Source organism: Chinchilla lanigera, unplaced genomic scaffold, assembly GCF_000276665.1.
Source record: "Chinchilla lanigera isolate Chin_1 unplaced genomic scaffold, ChiLan1.0 scaffold00031, whole genome shotgun sequence".
Classification (NCBI taxonomy): domain Eukaryota; kingdom Metazoa; phylum Chordata; class Mammalia; order Rodentia; family Chinchillidae; genus Chinchilla; species Chinchilla lanigera.
The window spans coordinates 19,034,251-19,053,930 of record NW_004955432.1 but is presented as its reverse complement, the minus strand read 5'-3'; the positions used below and the strand labels follow the sequence as shown (position 1 = coordinate 19,053,930).

At 40.1% G+C, this 19,680-nt stretch overlaps 2 protein-coding genes across 2 annotated transcripts in view; both read left to right on the top strand.

The window, feature by feature from the left end:
• The window catches only part of LOC102003997 (chromosome unknown open reading frame, human C7orf60), a gene marked incomplete at its 5' end in the record, with an annotated part of 61,058 nt that extends 53,248 nt beyond the window's left edge, over positions 1-7,810 (top strand). Inside the window, 1 exon segment of the mRNA XM_013516035.1 lies at positions 4,564-7,810. Coding sequence (XP_013371489.1) covers positions 4,564-5,193 — 630 coding nt within the window.
• Positions 7,811-13,054: 5,244 nt separating this feature from the next.
• On the top strand, positions 13,055-13,492 carry LOC106148888 (vegetative cell wall protein gp1-like). The gene has a single exon (XM_013515920.1). The coding sequence runs from the start codon at positions 13,055-13,057 to the stop codon at positions 13,490-13,492; it is 438 nt and encodes a 145-aa protein (XP_013371374.1).
• The last annotated feature ends 6,188 nt before the right edge of the window (positions 13,493-19,680 follow it).

Below are 19,680 nucleotides of genomic sequence, written 5' to 3'. Positions count from 1 at the left end.
AAGAAGGAAAATTGATGAAAGGAAAAGCTGCTAGTCCTCGGAGAAGTTTCAAAGTATTGAAAACCTCAAGCCAGACTAACCAGGAAATAAGAAGGAATTAACATCATTATAGATTTTATGAATATTAAAAAGATAATAATATTGTGAATAGTGTTATGCCAATAAAATCCACAATTTAAATAAAAGACACAGACCACACCTGCTGCCACTCAAGATACTATTCTTCTGTTTGGAGAAATACATACCTGAATAGTCCTAAATCTATTTAAAAATTTTGAAATTGCAGTTAAAAGTGTTCCACAGAGAATATTTCAGGAACACAGGGGTTCACTGTTAAAATATGTTGACTAATTAAGAAGGAAATGGTACCACTCAAACTCTCCTCCATAAAATTGAGATAGGTGGGATACTTCTCAAGTCCTGTGAGGCTATCGTAGAGTCTTAAGACCAGATAAAGGTGGCACGAGAAGACCACAGACCAGTGTCTTTCGTAAATATAGATGGAAATGTTCTAAAGGAATTTTAAAAGTTGGGGTCATTATTTTTAAAAAGGATAATATATTATGGCCAACTTTGGTTTGTTCCAGGAGTGCAAGACTGGGTTAATGTTCAAAAAACAATCTCTTCACTGTGTTAGGGCACAAAAAGAAAAAGCTGTGTGATCATTTCGGTAGACACAGAAAAAACAATTGACAGAATTTAACGTCATTTCCTAGCAAAAATACTGAGTAGGAAGTGAAGGGAATTTCCTCAGCCTGGTAAAGGGGATCTGAAAAACCAACAGCTGCTAACATTCTTCAATAGTCAAAGAAAAATGCTTTTACCATAAGAACAATAATTAGAACAAGATAAGTTGCCTTTCACTTCTGTTCAACCTTTATTAGAGGTTCTAAGCAATGCAATTTTTAAAAAGCAGTAAATGGAATTCAGATTGAAAAGGAAGAGGTAAGACCTCTGTTCTTCACAGATGACACTGATTATCTAAGAATTACTCCATGGAATCTGCAAAGGAGCTACTAGGACTAATAAGCATGTTTAGCAAGATTGCTAAGATAAAAGGTCAGTATGCAGGAATCACGGTGGACACACAAGAAGAAATTGGAATTAACAGTGCCATTAATAGCATCAAAAACATGAACTATTCCTTATGGGAACATATATTTCTATGAAATGTACATTTCATATAAGAGACACATGTAGAAAGTGTGTTGCTGAAAACTACTGATAAAGAGAAATAAAAAATACCTAAATAAGTGATGAGGTATACTGTATTTATTAGTGGAGAAACTCAACATTGATCCCATGTTAGTTTTCTCCAATTAATCTGTAGATTGGATATAATCCTGATAAAAATCCGAGCAGTCTTTTTTTTAGAAATTTGAACACTTTCTCTAAAATTTGCATGGAAATTTCAGAGGACCAAACAAAACTCAACTTTGAAAGAGGGCAATGTTGACTAATACTGCTTGATTTCAAAATGTATTATAGGGGGCTGGGGATTTAGCTCAGCAGCACAGCACCTGCCTGGCAAGCACAAGGTCATGAGTTCGATTGCCGGTACCGGAGAAAAACAAAACAAAACAAAAAAAATGTATTATAGGGCCGGGGATAGAGTTCAGTGGTGCAGCACCTGCCTGGCAGTTGCTAGGTCATGAGTTCAATTCCCAGTACCCCAAAAATGTCAAAATTTATTATAAAACTACAATAATCAAAACTGTAATATTGATGTCCAAATAATTTATGAAATGTAATGGAGGCCCACATACACTATGCCACATAGTTACAGACTACAGATTTTCAACAAAAGGATAGTTTTCTTCAACAAATAGTATTAAAACAGTTGGCTATCTATGTACAAAAGAAAAAGAATGTCAGACCATACTTGATACCATGTACAAAAAGGAATTCAGATGAAGCACAGACTAAATGGAAACCCTAATGTGAGAACTTCTAGGAGAAACCATTAAGGAAAATCTCTGTGGCCTTAAGATAAGAGAAAATTCCTTAGACATGCCTCCAAAGGAAGATCAAAGAGAGAACAAATTGATAAACTGGCACTGGCCAAAATTTAAAATGTGGGCTTTTCAGTAGATACTGTTAGGAGAATGAAAAGACAAGAAACATCATACAGTGTTTACCTGTTATTATGGCCTGTGTCTAGATGTCACCCAAAGCACCATGCAGCCACAGGTGGCGCTATTTCAGAGGTGGCTGGATCTAGAGTGTGTGATGCTGGAATGGATTCGCAGTCCAATGCTAGGCCCAAGGGCACAGGATTAAGGGTCTGAGTGCTACCTGTCCCTGAGTAGTCTGGAGAAGATAAAGGGGCAGAAAGATGATGGTAAGGTTGCTTTGCTACCTTCTGCCCACCATGAAATATTTTTCCTCTGTGATGCCTGTCTGCTGTGCCACTCTGCCTTGGAGCCAGCCATTTTCGGACTGAAACCTCTACAAACTGTGAGCTAAATAAACTTTTCCTATTCTAACTTTGGGTGTCATCGGATATTTTGACTCAGCAATACAAAATATAACTAAGATACATGTCATACATGTGAAAAAGACTTGTATCTAGAATATATAGATAACACTCAGAATTCCATAGTAAGAAAATAATGTTTAGAAATTAAAAGCAGTTGAGCTGTTTTTAAATGGGCAAAAGATTTGAACAGACTTAAATACCATCTTTAACCAGCTGGCAAATAAGTCCATGAACAGAAGGTAAGCATCAACACGCAATAATGAAATATAAATTAAAAGCACAGTATGTCACTGATACCTATTATAATTAATTGAATTAAAAAGACTGGCTCTCCCACAAGTTGGGGAGGATTTGAAAGAACTGCAACTTACGTACTTGGGGTGGGAATGTAAAAACTATATAACCACTTTTAAAAGTTGAGGCATTTCTTTTAAAAGTTAAGTACACACTTAGTATTGACCCAGCTATCCCTTCCATGGAAATGAATGGCTTGTCTGTTCAAAGTTTAGAGAAGAATTCATAATATCATGATGTAGGCGTCAAAAGCTAGAAACAACCCAAATATACATAAAGAAGTATATGCAAAAATACCTTGATAAAACGGGACACCATGCAGCAATAAAGCATAAAATATTAATAGCTGCAAAAAAATCTATGAATTTCAAAATGATTGGACTAAGTGAAAGAAGGCAGGCACAGTAAGTACACATTCTGTGTTATTCCACTTATATGAAATTTGAGGGAATACAGACGAATCGATAGAAATTGCATGAGTATGATCTGGTGGCGAGGGAAGAGTGGAGCGTGGGGAGAAGGGAAACGCGGGGGCTGCCGGAGTTCACTGTTCACTTGCTTGGCAGTGGTTTCATGTGTGTGGAAGTTGAAAGTCACCAGAGTACACACTGTGTCCGTGCTTTTGTCAGTCGTGTTTCAGTTAAGCTATCTGTAAGGACAAATAAGCAAGGGCAAGAAGAAAAAGCCTTTTTCCTGGCAATAGAAAGTTATGTATCACTTCCCCTAGTAAACAGTCCGGTTGAGTAAGTGACCAGCTTGTCTACCTGCTAACATGAGCAGGAGACTAAAGTATTAGCATGTATCACTGTTAATAAACACTGCTTCATAACAAAGACAGCAGATTTTTAGCTAACTTGAAAGGCAATTTCTATATTAGCTTCTCACTGTAATACTGAAGGTAATCAATTTAGACAAGGTTTAATTTGGTTCAGTTTTAGTGGTTTCAGTTCACGACTGATGGGCACCTTTTCTGCTTGGCCTGTGCAAGGCCACGCAGCATGGAGGAGCACGTGACAGAGTAGACCTCTTCACCTGATGGCCAGGAAGAAAAGAGACAGCGGGGCGAGGTCCCACAGTTCCCTTCCAGGACACACCCCAGAGCCAGCAGCCTCTGTCCAGGCCCCACATCCCAAGAGGACCGCGGTGGGAAATAAACCCTTATCACTCTCACCAAGAGGGAACACGTGGGGTCCAAACTGTCCCCCTTCCTTATTCATTATTCTTTGGATAATTGTAATATTTAGCAAATTATGTCGCGTTTATTCCTTTGCAGTGCTTCCCAGGGTCCACGGACTCTGTTGTTTAAATTTGATGTGTAATTTTTTAAACGAAGGATTAACTTTTTAATAGGATAAAAGTTGCATTAATATCACTTTCTAAATGGTTAAGGTAAATAAAGACCTTTCACAACCTGGAAGTTTTTCGGCATCATTCTACTGGTACAAAGTTTATAATATCTCTTTCATTACCTTCTTTGACTTCTTCGAGTCATCCTACTTTCTATTTTTGTTTAAAAGTTGTCTATATAAGGCTATTTCTAGTGACTTTAAATATTAAAGTGAATGTCCATATGACTGAGCTTAGAAATAAATAATTCCTGTAAATTCTTACTCAGAGTTCACATACACGTTTTCAAAATATATACTTAAAATTATTTCTAAGAGAAAGGTCCATAATCGAAGCTGGGATTATATGGAAATGCTGTGAAACATGAGGTAGTTGGGGTAAAATCTGTGTATGAAAGAGGGAGGAATCTTGAAATGCTTAACGTGCCTTTTTGCTTTCTGCAGAGCGTGTATAAATGTGATTTCCTGAACCTACAGCTCCAGCAGCCGCTCCAGCTCGCACAGGACGCTATAGATGCTTTTCTGAAGCAGCTGAAGAACCCTATTGATTCTCTGCCTGGCGAACTTTTCCATGTGGTGGTTTTCTCTCTCCTTCTTTCGTATTTTCCTTCACCCTACCAGCGATGGATTTGCTGCAAGAAAGCTCATGAATTACTAGTGTTAAATGGTTTATTACTGATCATCACGCCTGATTCTTCTCACCAGAACCGCCATGCTATGATGATGAAAAGCTGGAAGATCGCTATAGAGTCCCTGGGCTTTAAACGGTTCAAGTATTCAAAGTTTTCACACATGCATTTGATGGCATTTAGGAAGATCTCCCTAAAAACCACAAGTGACTTGGTTAGTAGGAACTACCCAGGGATGTTGTATATTCCTCAAGATTTCAACAGTGTGGAAGATGAGGAGTATTCTAACCCTTCGTGCTACGTTCGATCAGATATAGAAGATGAACAGCTGGCATACGGTTTCACAGAGCTTCCTGACGCCCCGTACGACTCAGATTCCGGAGAAAGTCAAGCCAGTTCTGTTCCTTTCTATGAGCTCGAGGATCCCATATTACTTCTAAGTTAATATGAAAGGAAAAGGCCCTTTCAGTCCAGACTCCGAAACTAATTGCTTACACTAATTGGAAATACTAACATGAACTCAGTACTTAAAACCTGGTTTGCATAGCAGAAATGCAAAGGTTTACAGAGTTTGCTATTTTTTTCTACTTCTGGATTTTACAATTTATTCTTATATAGAAAGCTTAAAGTTTCATGCAGAGTGACTCCTGTCGTAGCAGCAACCACTGTTACTTTAGCGTTTCACACTAAGACATAGAAAGGTACCTTCGTTTCTCTTTAGTGCTGTTGTGACAGTGAAGCATAATTCGCTGTGTATTTTTGTTTCCTTCAGTTGTTCATTGTGGACTTTAAGCTGTTGCAACGGGAAACTTTAAGAAATGTAGAGAGCTGTAGATTGCACTTTGTTGCCTCCTAAGTTGAATATGATACATAGGTTGGTTTAGTTGTTCGTGATGCACTTACCTTTGTCTCTTTTTCTAACTAAATTGTTATCTAATATGGAAAGCTGTTCTCCATTCAGTTTTGTCTGATGATCCAGTATTTCCTGACCTTTCTGGAATTGCTGATAACCCTTCTTCCTTTTCTTCTTCTATCCAGCTCATGTGGGAGCATCAGACTTTGGGGAAGATACTTCCCCCGAAGTATGTATTCTCCTTTCCTTAGCACAGTACAAGAAACACCATTGCCAGAGTGGTATTTTCATAACTTTCTTGTTGATTTGGGCCTTGGTGTTAAACATACTTATCTGTGAGAGTTCACTTTTACTTGTTTTAAAATTTAGGTTGCATTTACAAAATGTTCTATTTAAGCAAGGAACGATGTATAATACTCAATACTGACGGAAAACACCTTTGTGAAAGGGTTTGCACTTGTAAGAGAGTTTATGTTGTGTTGAGACCGACTTCCATAGGGTACCCACCTTTCCACTAAGGAGGTCTGCACTACAGGTTTGGAATTATATAGCAAAATTTAAAATTAACCCTCTGCTGAAAATCTCATGAAATGGTTTTGACCTTATGGTATTCTAATTTCTTTCTAAACCCTAGCAGAAAATTTTTCTTTGAATGTGTAAACCATCAGTTGGCTGTGGGAATTTTCCCTTTCCACGTTGATAAATGCCTTTCTATGTTTCTGAATCAGAAGCAGATGATTACGGAGAAACAGATGTCCAAACAAGACAAGTTTAAACTTCTAGAAACGTTTAGTCCATGTTGTCTTGTCAGCCAGCAATTGTCATGTATACTATCATTTTTAAGAGTGCCACTGTGTGGATTTTTTTTCAAGTGGTTAGTACATTAAACTTACCTCATACTGAGGTTTTTGCACTGAAATATCACAGTTTCAGATTTCATGGTTAATGTGTGTGTGTGTGTGTGTGTGCGTGTATGTGCATGTGTGTGTGTGTGTGTGTATGTGTGTATTTTTAAAGGAAACTTGCATTTTCAATAGTTGATCCTAAATTTCATAAACTGCACTTCCTTACTCTGGTAAAACTGATGTATTGTGCTTCTTGTGAATTGCTGTAGTTAACTTTGAATGTCAGATTTTATTTAGAAATACAAAATTGATTCTCAAGATATAAATGGTTGAGTGTGTGTACCTAGTATTTCAAATGAAATTTCACATGCTAAATTAATGACGGTAATGAGATTGTATAATATAGACAGAGTCAGTGACCAAATGCAGTAAATATTGGTTGCTCAAATAGGCCATGAGTAACTTAAAATTTTTCATTTACTTTCAATAGCATACAATTCCTCACTAAGGGGAGCTGACTTCTTTCCAGTCAAGCGCTACAGGATCATGTCTTGTGCCTCCATGAAAACAAAAACAAAACTTAAAAACGGTGTATGGAGAATAATTCACAATTGTGTTTTGGAAATACTCCTTTTGCCAAACTGTTTTCTTTATTTGGCTAATCTAATCCTAAAAGCAAAGAAAACAATACACAAGTGAAAGTGCTTTGAAATTAAATGAAAGCGGTGGTTTTGGAAGGTTGGTCTAAGGATGAGCAGTGGGGCGGCCTTTGTGTTACAGCTATAATGTTGGTGCTATAAAATTTTCTGATTGTTTACAGATGTTGATTCTGCTTATGCTCCAAACTGTGCATGATGTATTTTAAGTAGTACTTCAAAGAAGAAAAGCTTGTTATAAAACCTACTACCACTTAAATTTATTGACTATAAATTCAGTTTACTCAAATTTGGTTCATACAGGATTTAACCCAACTCATATCCCACCAAAGCCAGTTCAGTGTCCATACTGAAATTTATAGGCAGTCATTGTGGCTTGGTGCCACATCACATGTATGATCACAAATGAAGTTAACAGGGCCTTTTAATGCTGTATGGGTACTCTTAAGAATTATTTCATTTGGATATAAAGAAGTTAAGGGCCCTCCTGTCCTGTTCACATTAATTTCTCCAAAATAATTTGGCATTTCGAAAACAAATGATAATCATATGGTTGGATCCTTCAGGATTGTGAAGAGATCTTGTGGTTTTACTATTGTTGCCAAGTGGTGGGAGGTAGTGTACCTGAAAATGTATGTTTGTGTTTGTTGTATTTTTTCACATTTTGTGAACAAAGCACATTTATTAAAAATTTTAAATTTTCTAGTATTCTTCGTCTGTTACTTACATAGAGAGTTCTGTGGTCTTTGGTAGGCCGGTGTCTTACCGAGGGATTTCAGAATTGAAAAGCAGCTTAGAATTTGCGTGGCGACTTGTAAAATGTTCCAGCTGAGCCTCATCTTGTCGAATCTTCTAATAAATTCATAACTGGGATCCAGAGAGCACAAGTGATTTACCCTGTTATCATACGCTGTAGTGCTGCTCGTGGCAGAACTAGGAAAACAGTATCCACTCTTTTTCATCGTATAACTACGTGTAATTAACTCCAAGGAAATTGAAGAATGATAACAGATAATACAGTTAAATATATTTGTTCTCTTAGGGCAGCAGACAGTTTTCTTATAGTACGAGTTTTAATCCATTGAGCAAATGTTTTTATTAGTACACGTTTTGCAGTGCGGTGTTTACGTCCCTGTGCGGGGTTAGTACGCGTAAGGAACACATCTTCATTCCTCTCATCCGTTTCCTTTCCCTCCCTCCATCTCTTGCTCCCCTTCCCATTTGAGAAAGATCCCCCTACCTTCTGTTATCTTTAGCTTTACCTTCTGTTATCTTTAGCTATGTTCTTTATGTGTAATTTCATATACAAGAAACCATGTGATACTTAGTCTTGTATGTCTGACTTATTTCACTTAACACCACACTCACCCTTCCAATCAGATTTTTCCACCGTGTCCCCCACACTTCTGAACACATTGCTGTAGTGTTTCTGCGCAAGACATTAGCAGAATGTAGAGTACGAGCTGGGGTAGAGGCTGAGGATGTAGCTTAGTGGTAGAAAATATGTGTGGTACCTGCAGGTCCCTAAATTGAATCCCCAGCACCACCAAAAAAAAATTTTTATTTTTTTCTTAGCATCACCAAGTGTTAGATGATAAATGTAGAGAATAAATTCTATTACTAATAACAAGGAATGTTTCCATTCAATAATTGTATTATTTTTTATAAACTGAATTGCAGTGACTTCAATAATAATGATGAAAAAGTTCATATTCATGATCCACAGTCTGCACAAATCTCCCCAAGAATATAGTGTTGTCCTGCACTGCACAACACCCAGAGAACAAGCATGCTACCGTAACTGGTGATTTCATGGATCTTAAGGACCCCTAAGTGTTATAAAGGAGAAGGGCTGAATTTTCTAAACCCTATTTGTGTCTTACTAGAAGCATACAAACATCAATAATTGGAAAGTTTTATTAACCTTAAACATTGGCCCCAGTGTACGTTGCGTGCTGAGTGTTAGCTATGCCCTTGTTACTTTTTCAGCAGAGAAGAATACAAACATGGTCGTGGCCAGTATTAATTTAGTTCTACGTCAAACTCTTAATACTCCTCTGGATGAGAGTTCTGAGAGACAGGCTAAAACACCAAGAAATCATAAAGTCAGCAAAACTCCAATCATTTTATCCCAATTGCCGCAGGCCTTCTCAGCAGGAATCTAGTAATCCCTGGAAATAAAGTAGGTAAGGCAATGCAGAAAGAAGCTGGGAGGGTGAGAAAGCTAAATCCTTGAAGCCTGTCTCCAAAGGAAAAAAAAAATGATGCCTAGAAAACAGACCTTAGGCGGAGAGCAGGCCTGCTGGATTTTATATAGAGGAGCTTTATTGATTTTTTAATCAGTGTATGTTTGCATTATGTAATGAATGCATTCATCATAGAGAATTGATACATACGCACATCCCATCTTAATCCTCTTCTCTTCCCCTCCCCTTCCATCTCCCTCCGTTCTTATAGCTGCTTCACATTCTCACGAAGCCTGCCTCCCTGATTAGTATCACCTTTTATTTTGCTCATTAAATTACTTGTACTTTAGGTTTCCCATATAAGAAAACATGCCATATTAACCTTCCCTGTGATTTATTTCACGTAGCATTATGGTCATAAAGTGCACCCAGTTTCCTACAGATGACTCAAATTTATCCTCCTTTATGGCTGAGTAGTATTCCATTGTGTGTGTAGACTACATTTTATTTATCCATTGGGCCAGGTGTGGTGGTGCATACTTGTACTCCCAGAACTCTGGGAAGCCGAGGCAGGAGGATTGCAAGTTTGAGCCCAGGCTGGGTGACTAAGCAATTTAGCAAGACCATCTCAAGACAATACAACAAACTAAAAGTTTTAAAAGGTTGAAGGTATAGCTCAGTGTGAAGGTGCTGGCTGTAATCCCTAGTACCAACAGCAGCAACCAATCAAAGGGGCTTTATATTCTCTGGTCCCACTGATCCATTCATGCAGAAGACCAGGCTGCTGAGGAAACAGGAAGCCTGAAAACCTGGGGATTTCAAAGGTGGAAAATAAACTGTGAGAGGAAAGGGGGTGGTCTGGAGTTCATGGAATCACAGGTGTCAAAGGGCCTGGAGATGAGAAACAGGAGGTAAGATGCCACAAACCTCTTCAGGCTTACATAAACCTGGTTACACACTGAAGCAGTGACTCAGTTTTACATTTCAGAGTTCAAGCAAATCTGTTAAAACAAAATGAAAAGTGTTTTCCTCCCTAAAATTTCTCACGTGTAAGCGACATTTTAACATTGCCAGAGAACATATAAGTGCAGGTGCTATGGACAGAATAGCTAGTCATGTTAGGGATGTAGTTTGTGACAAATAAAGCAGAGTTGCCTCTATTACTTAATCAGCACTGATTCACTATGCAGTTGATCCTTAATTACTGCACTATTAGACTGGACTAAGAACGAGGAGGAATAGCCTGCTCTGTAGCATAAAGAAACAATACATCAGCATTAACAAAAGTCCGTGAATAAAAATTGCAACATCGTGTAAAACATTTTACATTGCAGTACCTGGCCGTGCATATCAATGAAATCTGCTTGCTTGACCTTCCTGACACACTGTTTAGAACTCGTCTACAATTTACTTCAATGTGGGAATCGCTGATGCAAGAGCAAATGTGAATGATGTGACCGGTCTCTACTTCTATCACTGTCTCCTTCATCTGCTCTATTAAAGTGCACACAAGGTCTTGCAGGAGAGTCTGACTCTGTAGGTATAGGTAATGCACAAGCACCTCCATCTTTAACCAGGGCTCGGGGGATCTGAGGCAGCACGTCTATGGCCACGATGTTGAGGGCACTGACTAGGAAAGCTGTAGCATACCACGTGGTAATAGTGTCACCTGTAGATGGGGGGTGGCTTTGGCAAAGTGCTGAGGGGAATTTTCCCTTTGCTCTGTGTAGTTTAAGTTGAATTGTGTGAGTTAGTACATTTTTAAGGTTCCTAAAACAACAAAGAAAGGAAAAAAAGATTAGGAGAGTGAGACAAAGGGAAGTGTTCTCAATTACTTAACAGATAAAATCTATGTGAATTCAAAGGCAGAAAATACTTTACTGTACGGTAGCAAGTAACCTCTTCTTGGAGGAAGTTGCATGTGAAATGAGCTTTGGAGGAAAAGCCAAGTGCAGAAAAAGTAAAACTATTCTAGGTTGAGGAATGAAATGAGCACACAGAGGAAATGAGAGCTCTCCATGTGGGAGCGTCTCTCTTGGATAGAGTTCAGGGTGCTGAATGCTCTTAAGAATTACAAGTATAGCCAGATGTGGCTCATGTCTGTAACCCCAGCACTCGGGAGGCTGAAGCAGGAGGATCCTTGTGAGTTCGAGACCAGCCTGGGCTACAAAGTGAGTTCACGGCCAGCCTGAACTGCATAGTGAGACCCTGTCTCAAAAAGACAAAAAAAAAAAAAAGAAGAAGAATTTTAAGTGCAGTAATAATTAAGGAAATACTTCTGGGTGGTCATCAATGCATGTTTAGGTTCAGATACAGTAAAGGAGCATAAAGAAGAGGACCAAAAATGGACTTTAGGGAAAATATATATTTAGGAGGAAGCAGGCTCAATTTTTTAAATAATTGGAGCAAATAAAGGAAAATTAAAAGATGTCAGATGGGAACTAAAATGTAGGTCATCCAAGCTAATGAAGAAAGGATGGTCAGCCACGTCGCCACATTCCCACTGTTCTTCCTGGTCCTGAGTTTGCAGGTAGGTTTAGTTCTGTGTTTTCCAGTGATGGTTCCGAGCATGGCATTTCCTCAGAATCATCTATGAGGAAGACTTACAACAACTCAGATCTGGAGGCAGCAGTGCTAGAAATTATCATTCAACAAACTTTGTATGGAGTATCAAAATCTGTATTTTAGTATCTCTCTTACAGTTTAGGAACTGGTAAGATACATTATTGGTTACAGTATGAAAGGAGAAGTAGTGAATGATTGGTTTCTTCCCGTGCTGTAATTCCTGCTGAGTTGCTATGGCACCCAGCCAACATGACGCTGGAGGTCATGTGGTATGGTGCTGAGTCACTATGGCGCCCAGCCAATATGGCACTGGCCGCTAGAGGCCATATGCTAAGCCCCACCTTTCTTCCACTGAGTCAGATTACGACTTCCTACTTCCCTTTTGGTAATATCCTGTTCTCTTTTCTCACACTCCCACCCAATCCTGGTCTGCCATGTCAGGCTGTCCAACTCCTAAACCCTGCCTCCAGCCTGGAGCTCTTTAACCTTGGACTGCACGAATGACCCTCAGAAGTTCCATGTCTCTCTTTCTCTCTCTTTCCTGTGGTCTTCTCTGCTCCCACAGTAAAGGCATTTTATTCTGCTTTACTTCTCTCTGCACTGGAAAAACCTATCATATCTGGTGCCATGACTCGGTGCAGGCTGTGTATCCTTACTAAGGGAGAGAGCTTTCTTTCCCTTGGTTTGAGCCCCCCTGCCAATGAACCTTTGTCCTTTGTCCAGATATTTGCTGTTGCCAGACTTCATCCAACACCGGCCCACTCCAATTCTCACAGGTGAGCCTCCTTCCGTTCCAGGAGTTCCTATTTCAGTTTTGTTCCTTTTCCAAAAACTGCAGGCCTACATCAGGACTGTCTTTCAGGACTACTGTGTCCTTTCCATCCTGCGGGATGCGCTTCTGCCTTCTTGATGATGATTGGGAGGGTGGATTTGGGCATTTTCTCCTCTCTCGCATCCTAGAAAGGGTGACGGGCCCTCTCAGGGATTTCAAGAACCAGCTGCTTCAGCCTCTGGCTCACCTTTGATTTGGCCACAGAATGGGGCACATTACTGCCCGCCCTCCAAAGCACACTCCGCTCAGTTGTCTCTTGTCTAATTTAAATACTTGGGACTAGGAGACGCTGTTAAACCAAAATGGTTAGGATGATACTTTTGATCTTAATATCCTTAGAGACCCAGATAATTATTGCTACAACAGCAAATGGAAGGAGTTGCCTTATATTTATGCCTTTATTGCTCTCAGGGTGTGTCCTTCTCCAGGCATGTGGGACTGCCTGACTGTTTGGCCCATTCCACACCGCCAGAATCTCCTCCTAAAGCCTCTCCTGACCCTCTTGACAGTGTTCCTCCTGCCTTTGCTCCCCCTTCACCTTATCTTCAGTCTCCTCGAGCTCTTTACCCTCTTCCTCTCAGCCCAATCCTAATCAGCCTCGTGGGCAAACCTGCTCGCCCCTGCCATGTCAGCCAGTGGCTCATGCCCATCTCTGAGCCTTCTCCATCTCCCAAACCCAGAGTTCACCTAGCCCCCACTTTCCATGCACTGTCCTCAGACCCTGCTCCTCCCTCCGCTCCTCCACCATCATCCCCACCCTCAGCCCCACGCACTGGGCCCCATGCTTGGTCTCATTCTCCTCCCTAACAATTAGTTGACAGGTCCCCATCCTCTCCAGATACAATGTCTATTTCATCTCAAGGTTCTTATTCCTCTTCTTCCCTTCCCATGTTGCCTTCCTTGCCTCCGGCCCACCACACCCAATCTAAGAGGGCTTATGGTAAAAAGTCACAAGATGGCGACTGCCAGCCACATGGCCATCGGCGACCATCTTGTGATGAACCACATGGTCACTGGCGACCATCTTGTTTTAAGTCCCATGGCCACCAGCGGCCATCTTGTCATGAGTTACATGCTCACCAGCAGCCATCTTGCTGCAGGCCACAAGACCACCCTCCGCCATCTTGCCCTGACTACACTTGCTCGCCACCACTACCCCCAGACTCTACTCACCCTTTACCACCCCCTAATTTGTCTCAATCTCAACATGTGTGCTCTCTTCGGGAATAAGCCAGCCCTGAAGGGCTAGTTCATATCCATGTTCCTTTTACCCTCTCTGACCTTTCACAAATTTCTAATAAATTGGGGGCTTTTGCAGCTGATCCCCACAGATATATTTCAGAGTTAGAATTTGTCACCAGTTCTTATGATTTGCATTATAAAGATCTTTTCACCATTCTCAACTCAACTCTTTCTCAGCAAAGAAAGGACAGATGAAAAGTCTTAATTTTTTCCAAATTCTTATAAGAGATCTCTAACTGACCCACAACAAATACAAGTAAGGTTCTGACTAGTCTTTATAATTACAAACTTAAAAAATTATAAAATTATTATAATTCAATTTGGCCAAAAGCATTTGAGTACACTCTGATTTTATAAGCAAATTTGTCTTGTTATATGTGTTCTTGTTTGTTTGCCTCTCTATCCAATCTGTAAACAGCTGTTTTATTTGAGCTCAACAAATTTTTCTTCCTTTATATTTTTTGATTTTTGAGACAATTGTCTGTAATCTAATTTGGCTTATACATAAATATTATCTATATTAAAGATTTGTTTCCACCAAGTTTCTGGCTGTTCGAAATTATGTTAAAATTGGTCTTACAAATGTCATGATATATTATACCTTGAGAGTCTCTCACTGTTCAAAAACTGATGTGTCAAATTATGATTGGCTTTTCATAGGACAGAAAAAAAGGGTTAAGATAATTAAATAAAAATCCCTTAGGGTGAAAAGAGATTGTTGGACAGGACTCCAATTGATCAATAAAAAACCATGGGGCTGGGGATTTAGCTCAGTGGCAAAGTGCCTGCCTGGCAAGCGCAAGGTCGTGAGTTTGGTTCCTGGTACGGGAGAAAAACCAAAAAAAAAAAAAAAAAAAAAAGAAAAAAAGCAGCAGCCTGAAATAACATTAACCAGTTTTTATTCATTAATAAGGAGCCCCAATAATCTCCATAGCCTTATGGGAGACATCTCAATAAATATTCTTCAAAATATATTATTGTGATATGTTTACACTAGCCATTCTCAGAAGGTCAAGTTTTCGAAAATAAGACATGAAGGTATTTTTGATTAAAAGATGTTATTGGTACAAAACTAAATTAAAAAACAAAATAATAATTCATTATTGTCAATTTCATGGTATATTAAATGCATTCATGCCTTCCAAATGTACAATATTCTAAAATGTAAAACTGGGATTGTTTATAAAAGTCATAGACATTTTCTTTCAGATTTAGACATCTGCGTTTCTTTTGTGCTCCACATACTTGTATTAAGAGACTCATGTCAGGCCAACGTGAGGTCATCATTTAAATGTTAACCTTTTAACAAAAACTTATGTGATGTACATGCTATGTATATGCCACTACCTTTAGAAATGCTTAGATATTAAACAACCCAGACAATGTTACAAATTTCTTAAATGACATCCTAAGGACAAGTTAGATAAAACTCTCCTTATGTATTAGATGGGGATGATGACTAAAAGGGTTATTCTACTGTGCTATAAAAATGTCATCATGCTTGTTATGTTACAATACTATGTATGATTTTGACTTCCAGTTTTCTTTGTAAAGCTATATAACTCTTGTCTGTTAACATTCCACAGGTGTTCAATTACTAGAACATCCATGATTGGTAAGAAGTAATAGTTCTCTGGCTGTACTTTATATTTCAAGGTGCTTAATATGCAAGTAAAATTTTAATAATTAAGTTCACTGCTCCCATTACAATATAATGTCATTAATCTTCTCTTCTGAATGTTCACCAACTGAGGTTTGGAGGCCAAATTAGAAAGACAGATGGGCTAAGAGGACAGCCAATATTTGTCCCTTGGCCTCTGAGGTCAGTAAAGACTCAGGACATAAGAGAACCTCTGCTGCAACATCATGTAACTCAGGTGGGTCCCTGATCTTCTGATCAAGGAGATGATGGGACCACAGAGGAAAATGATTCTATGGTGTATAGTGTGCCTAAGGAGAGTCACCAGGAGAAAAAGTCTCCCAAGCTTTCACAGAAAGCACCTTGGTCAAGCAATGGCTGTGACTCATCCAGATGGCTGACACTGACAGAAGTACTGAAAGGCACCGTACATGGTTCCAAGGTAAATCCTAAGGAGAATTAACTGACCTTGTGAGATAGCAAGAAGTGAATTTTAATTAATACAGGTCTCACTTGCCTAGAGACTACAAAACTCCAAGTAACTATAAAGATAAAACGGTGATAAATATGCTAGATTCCTGTTACTGAAAACCACCAGATCTTGTCTAAAGAGAGTGTTATATGATACATATCAAGGCCTTAAGTAACTATACTCAGCAGGCCTTAAATGAAACCATAGCTGATCTCTGTCCTAAATAAAAAAATAAAATTAATAAAACAGGCCATCCTTCAAAACCAAATTAATAGCCTTGCAGCACTCTCCAAAATCAACATGCCCTTGATGTCCTGACAGCTGAAAGAGGAGGTACCTGTGCTATGCTGGGAGAAGAATGTTGCTACTTTGTAAAGGAATCTGGGATTGTTATGGACAAGGTAAAAAATCTTCACACCTGGCTTGAGCATAAATGCCCAGAGATAAAAATCTACCTCTCTCCCTCTACACCATGGTCCCAGTGGAATGACACATTTAGGTCATGGGCACCTTTCTTGCTACCTCTTCTGGGCCCTATAATCATGATAATAACCTGTTTACTTGTAGGGCTCTGCATTTTTAAACTTTTGTCTAGTTTTACTCAATCCAGGCTTCTGCAGTTACAGCCAATGAACTCATCGCTCTAGTAGACATCCCCAGCACTGGCGTTCATGGAGGCAACACCCATTGTCCCCTCGTCCCCTATCATAGCTACTCCCCTGTTCAGCAGGAAGCAGTTTAAGAGGAGTCATCACCCCCTATAACCAAAAGAAGGGAATGATTGGTTTCTTGCCCCACTGTAATTCCTGCTGAGTTGCTATGGCACCCAGCCAACATGACGCTGGAGGTCATGTGTGATGCTGAGTCACTGTGGCATCCAGCCAATATGGCACTGGCCACTAGAGGCCCTGTGCTAAGCCCCACCTTTCTTCCACTGAGTCAGATTACGACTTCCTACTTCCCTTTTGGTAATATCCTGTTCCCTTTTCCCACACTCCCACCCAATCCTGGTCTGCCATGTCAGGCTGTCCGCCTCCTAATCCCCGCCTCCATCCTGGGACTATTTAACCTTGGACCGCACAAAAGACCCTCAGAAGTTCCACCTCTCTCTTTCCTTGTGGTCTTCTCTGCACCCACAATAAAGGCATTTTATTCTGCTTTACTTCTCTCTGCGCTGGAAAAACCTATCAGTGAATACTGAACACAAACACCTAAAAGTTGTTGCCCTATTCAATAAAAACTACTAACTCGGGATATATGTGAAAGTAATTTTTGGATAAGCCGCAGGGATACAGGTGGATATGCTCGCACCTTCCTGCAATCCCAGCACTGGGCAATCTGAGGCAGAAGGATCAAGAATTTGAGACCAGTTTGAGCTATAAAGAGAGTTCAAGGACAGCTTGGACTACAGAGGGCAGCAAAGGCGAACCTTTTAGAGCTTTCAATGACACAAACTGCCGGCTGCAGCACGGGGCACAGGTTCACCTCCACTGATATGGAGACCTTGTCTCAAAACAGGAAGAAGGAGCAGTGAGGAGAGGGAGGAGAACGTGTGGTCCGTGCCTGTAATCCCAGCACTCTGGGAGGCTGAAGCAGAAAGATCACAAATCTTTGAGCCTGCGCAATTTAAAAACTGGGTGAGACTCCATCTCAAAAAAACAAAAACAGGTGTGTGTGGGAGCGGTTCACAGTATAGCTCTATGTGGTTCAATCCCGGGTACTGCCAAAATAATAACAATAATAATAATAGTTGGGCTAAATTCCTTTACATGTAAATGTCAAATAATCATTTTCCTTTTTACAATAAGATGTAATACAGACAAAAGATACAGTGAGTATTCGTAGCTGTTGAGTTCTGAGCATTAGATGCTGATACGAAAAGGTGTAGGAAAAACTAAAAGAAGCCTAAGAGGTTCAATTATTCTAAATAAAAATGGCTATTGATTAAGAACTTTCTGACACTGCTCTACATACTTCACATATATTAACTCCTTCAACTCTTACAACACTGTGAATGAATACATTACTATCTCCATTTTACAGGTGGGTAATACAGAGCCAGCGTAGGTGGAATAAACTCATAGAGTCCAGTTCCAAGACCTGTCTTACCCTGTTCTGCTTGTCAAAATAAATAATGAATAAGAAGACATTTTTGATAGTACATGAATTATAGGTACATAGAAGATATGAAACAGAGTCTCAAAAATTCAACCTATAAATTAAAAACATGAAGTAACAGGAGGCACAAACATCTGAACCTAACCCTAAAATCTGGGTTGTTTTTTTTTCCTGAAGAGCTCCCCTGATTGAGTAGAGCTCGGGATATGGGGAGACAATCTGCATTTCTAACTAGTTCCCAGGTCATGTGGGCAACTTTTCTGAGGACATCTGGAAAATTCTACACTAAGGATAAGAAGAACTCAGTAGTCCTTGACCCTTGTTTACATTAGAATCACTAGACCAGGGAAGTGGGAACACTTGAATGCATACACACACGCACACACACACACACACACACACACACACAACACACACACACACTTCCAGATGCACCAGGCATAGTGGTGCACACCTGTAATCCCAGCATTCTGGGAGTTTGAGGCAGGAGGGGTTATAATTTGGGAGCCCAGCCTGGGGCTTCCAAAAGAAGGCTTGGGGACATATCTCTGAGCAAAGGCCCTCGGTTCAATCCCCAATACTGTTAAGAAAAAAAACACACAGAAAATTCTTTATGATTCTGAGCTGTAGCCAAGAGTCATCACTGTGAACCCTTCCCCAGTTACTGGGAAGGGCAGTGAGAGGGCAGTACCTGTGATACCCGCAGAGAGGTCGGCAGCTGACATTTAGAAAGCTGCACTCAAGGGCCCCTAGAGGATTAAGGCAAATGACTAAGGTTTAAGTGTCTGCTATTCTTATGAGAACCTGGAATAACCAGTTTCTGTGGACCTTGGTTACGTTATTGGTAAATGTCGATGAAAATATTTACACCATTGGATTTTTGTGAAGATGACATCATACAGGTGAAAGCACTTTGTAAATTCAAACTGTCACACAGTGTTACAAGGGAGACTGCCTATGGGGAACAGTTGTTACTTTAGACTCAGGCCTACACTGAAAAACTGAAAGAGGAATTGAAATAAGAATTAAAACAAGGCTGGGCCTGGTGGCGCACGCCTGTAATCCCAGCACTGGGGAGGCTGAGGCAGGAGGATTGCTGTGAGTTCCAGTCCAGCCTGGGCTACAAAGTGAGTTCAAGGCCAGCCTGAACTGCATAGTGAGACCCTGTCTCAAAAAGACAAAAAAGAAAACAAGAGCGTACACAGGAGGAGATGCTACGGGATTCGTCTGCAGCTCCTGGCTGCACAGGACTGGAATTTATGACAAGATCAGTCATTAACGAAGAATGCTGCCCTATGCTCCTTTCCTTGACTTTTTTTACTATCAGGGTTGTATTTTACACAGGTGTTTCTAGTCCTAACTAACTGGGTGCAACTCTTGGCCCAAAGCACACAGACTTTGCCTGCCCGGAAGCAGATGCTGAGAAGAGATGTTCTAGTGATCAGGATCATTACACTACCATCAGGAAGCACAGCCTCAAACCTCTCGTCATTGAAATGGTTCCCAGGTGACTTTTATAGCCTG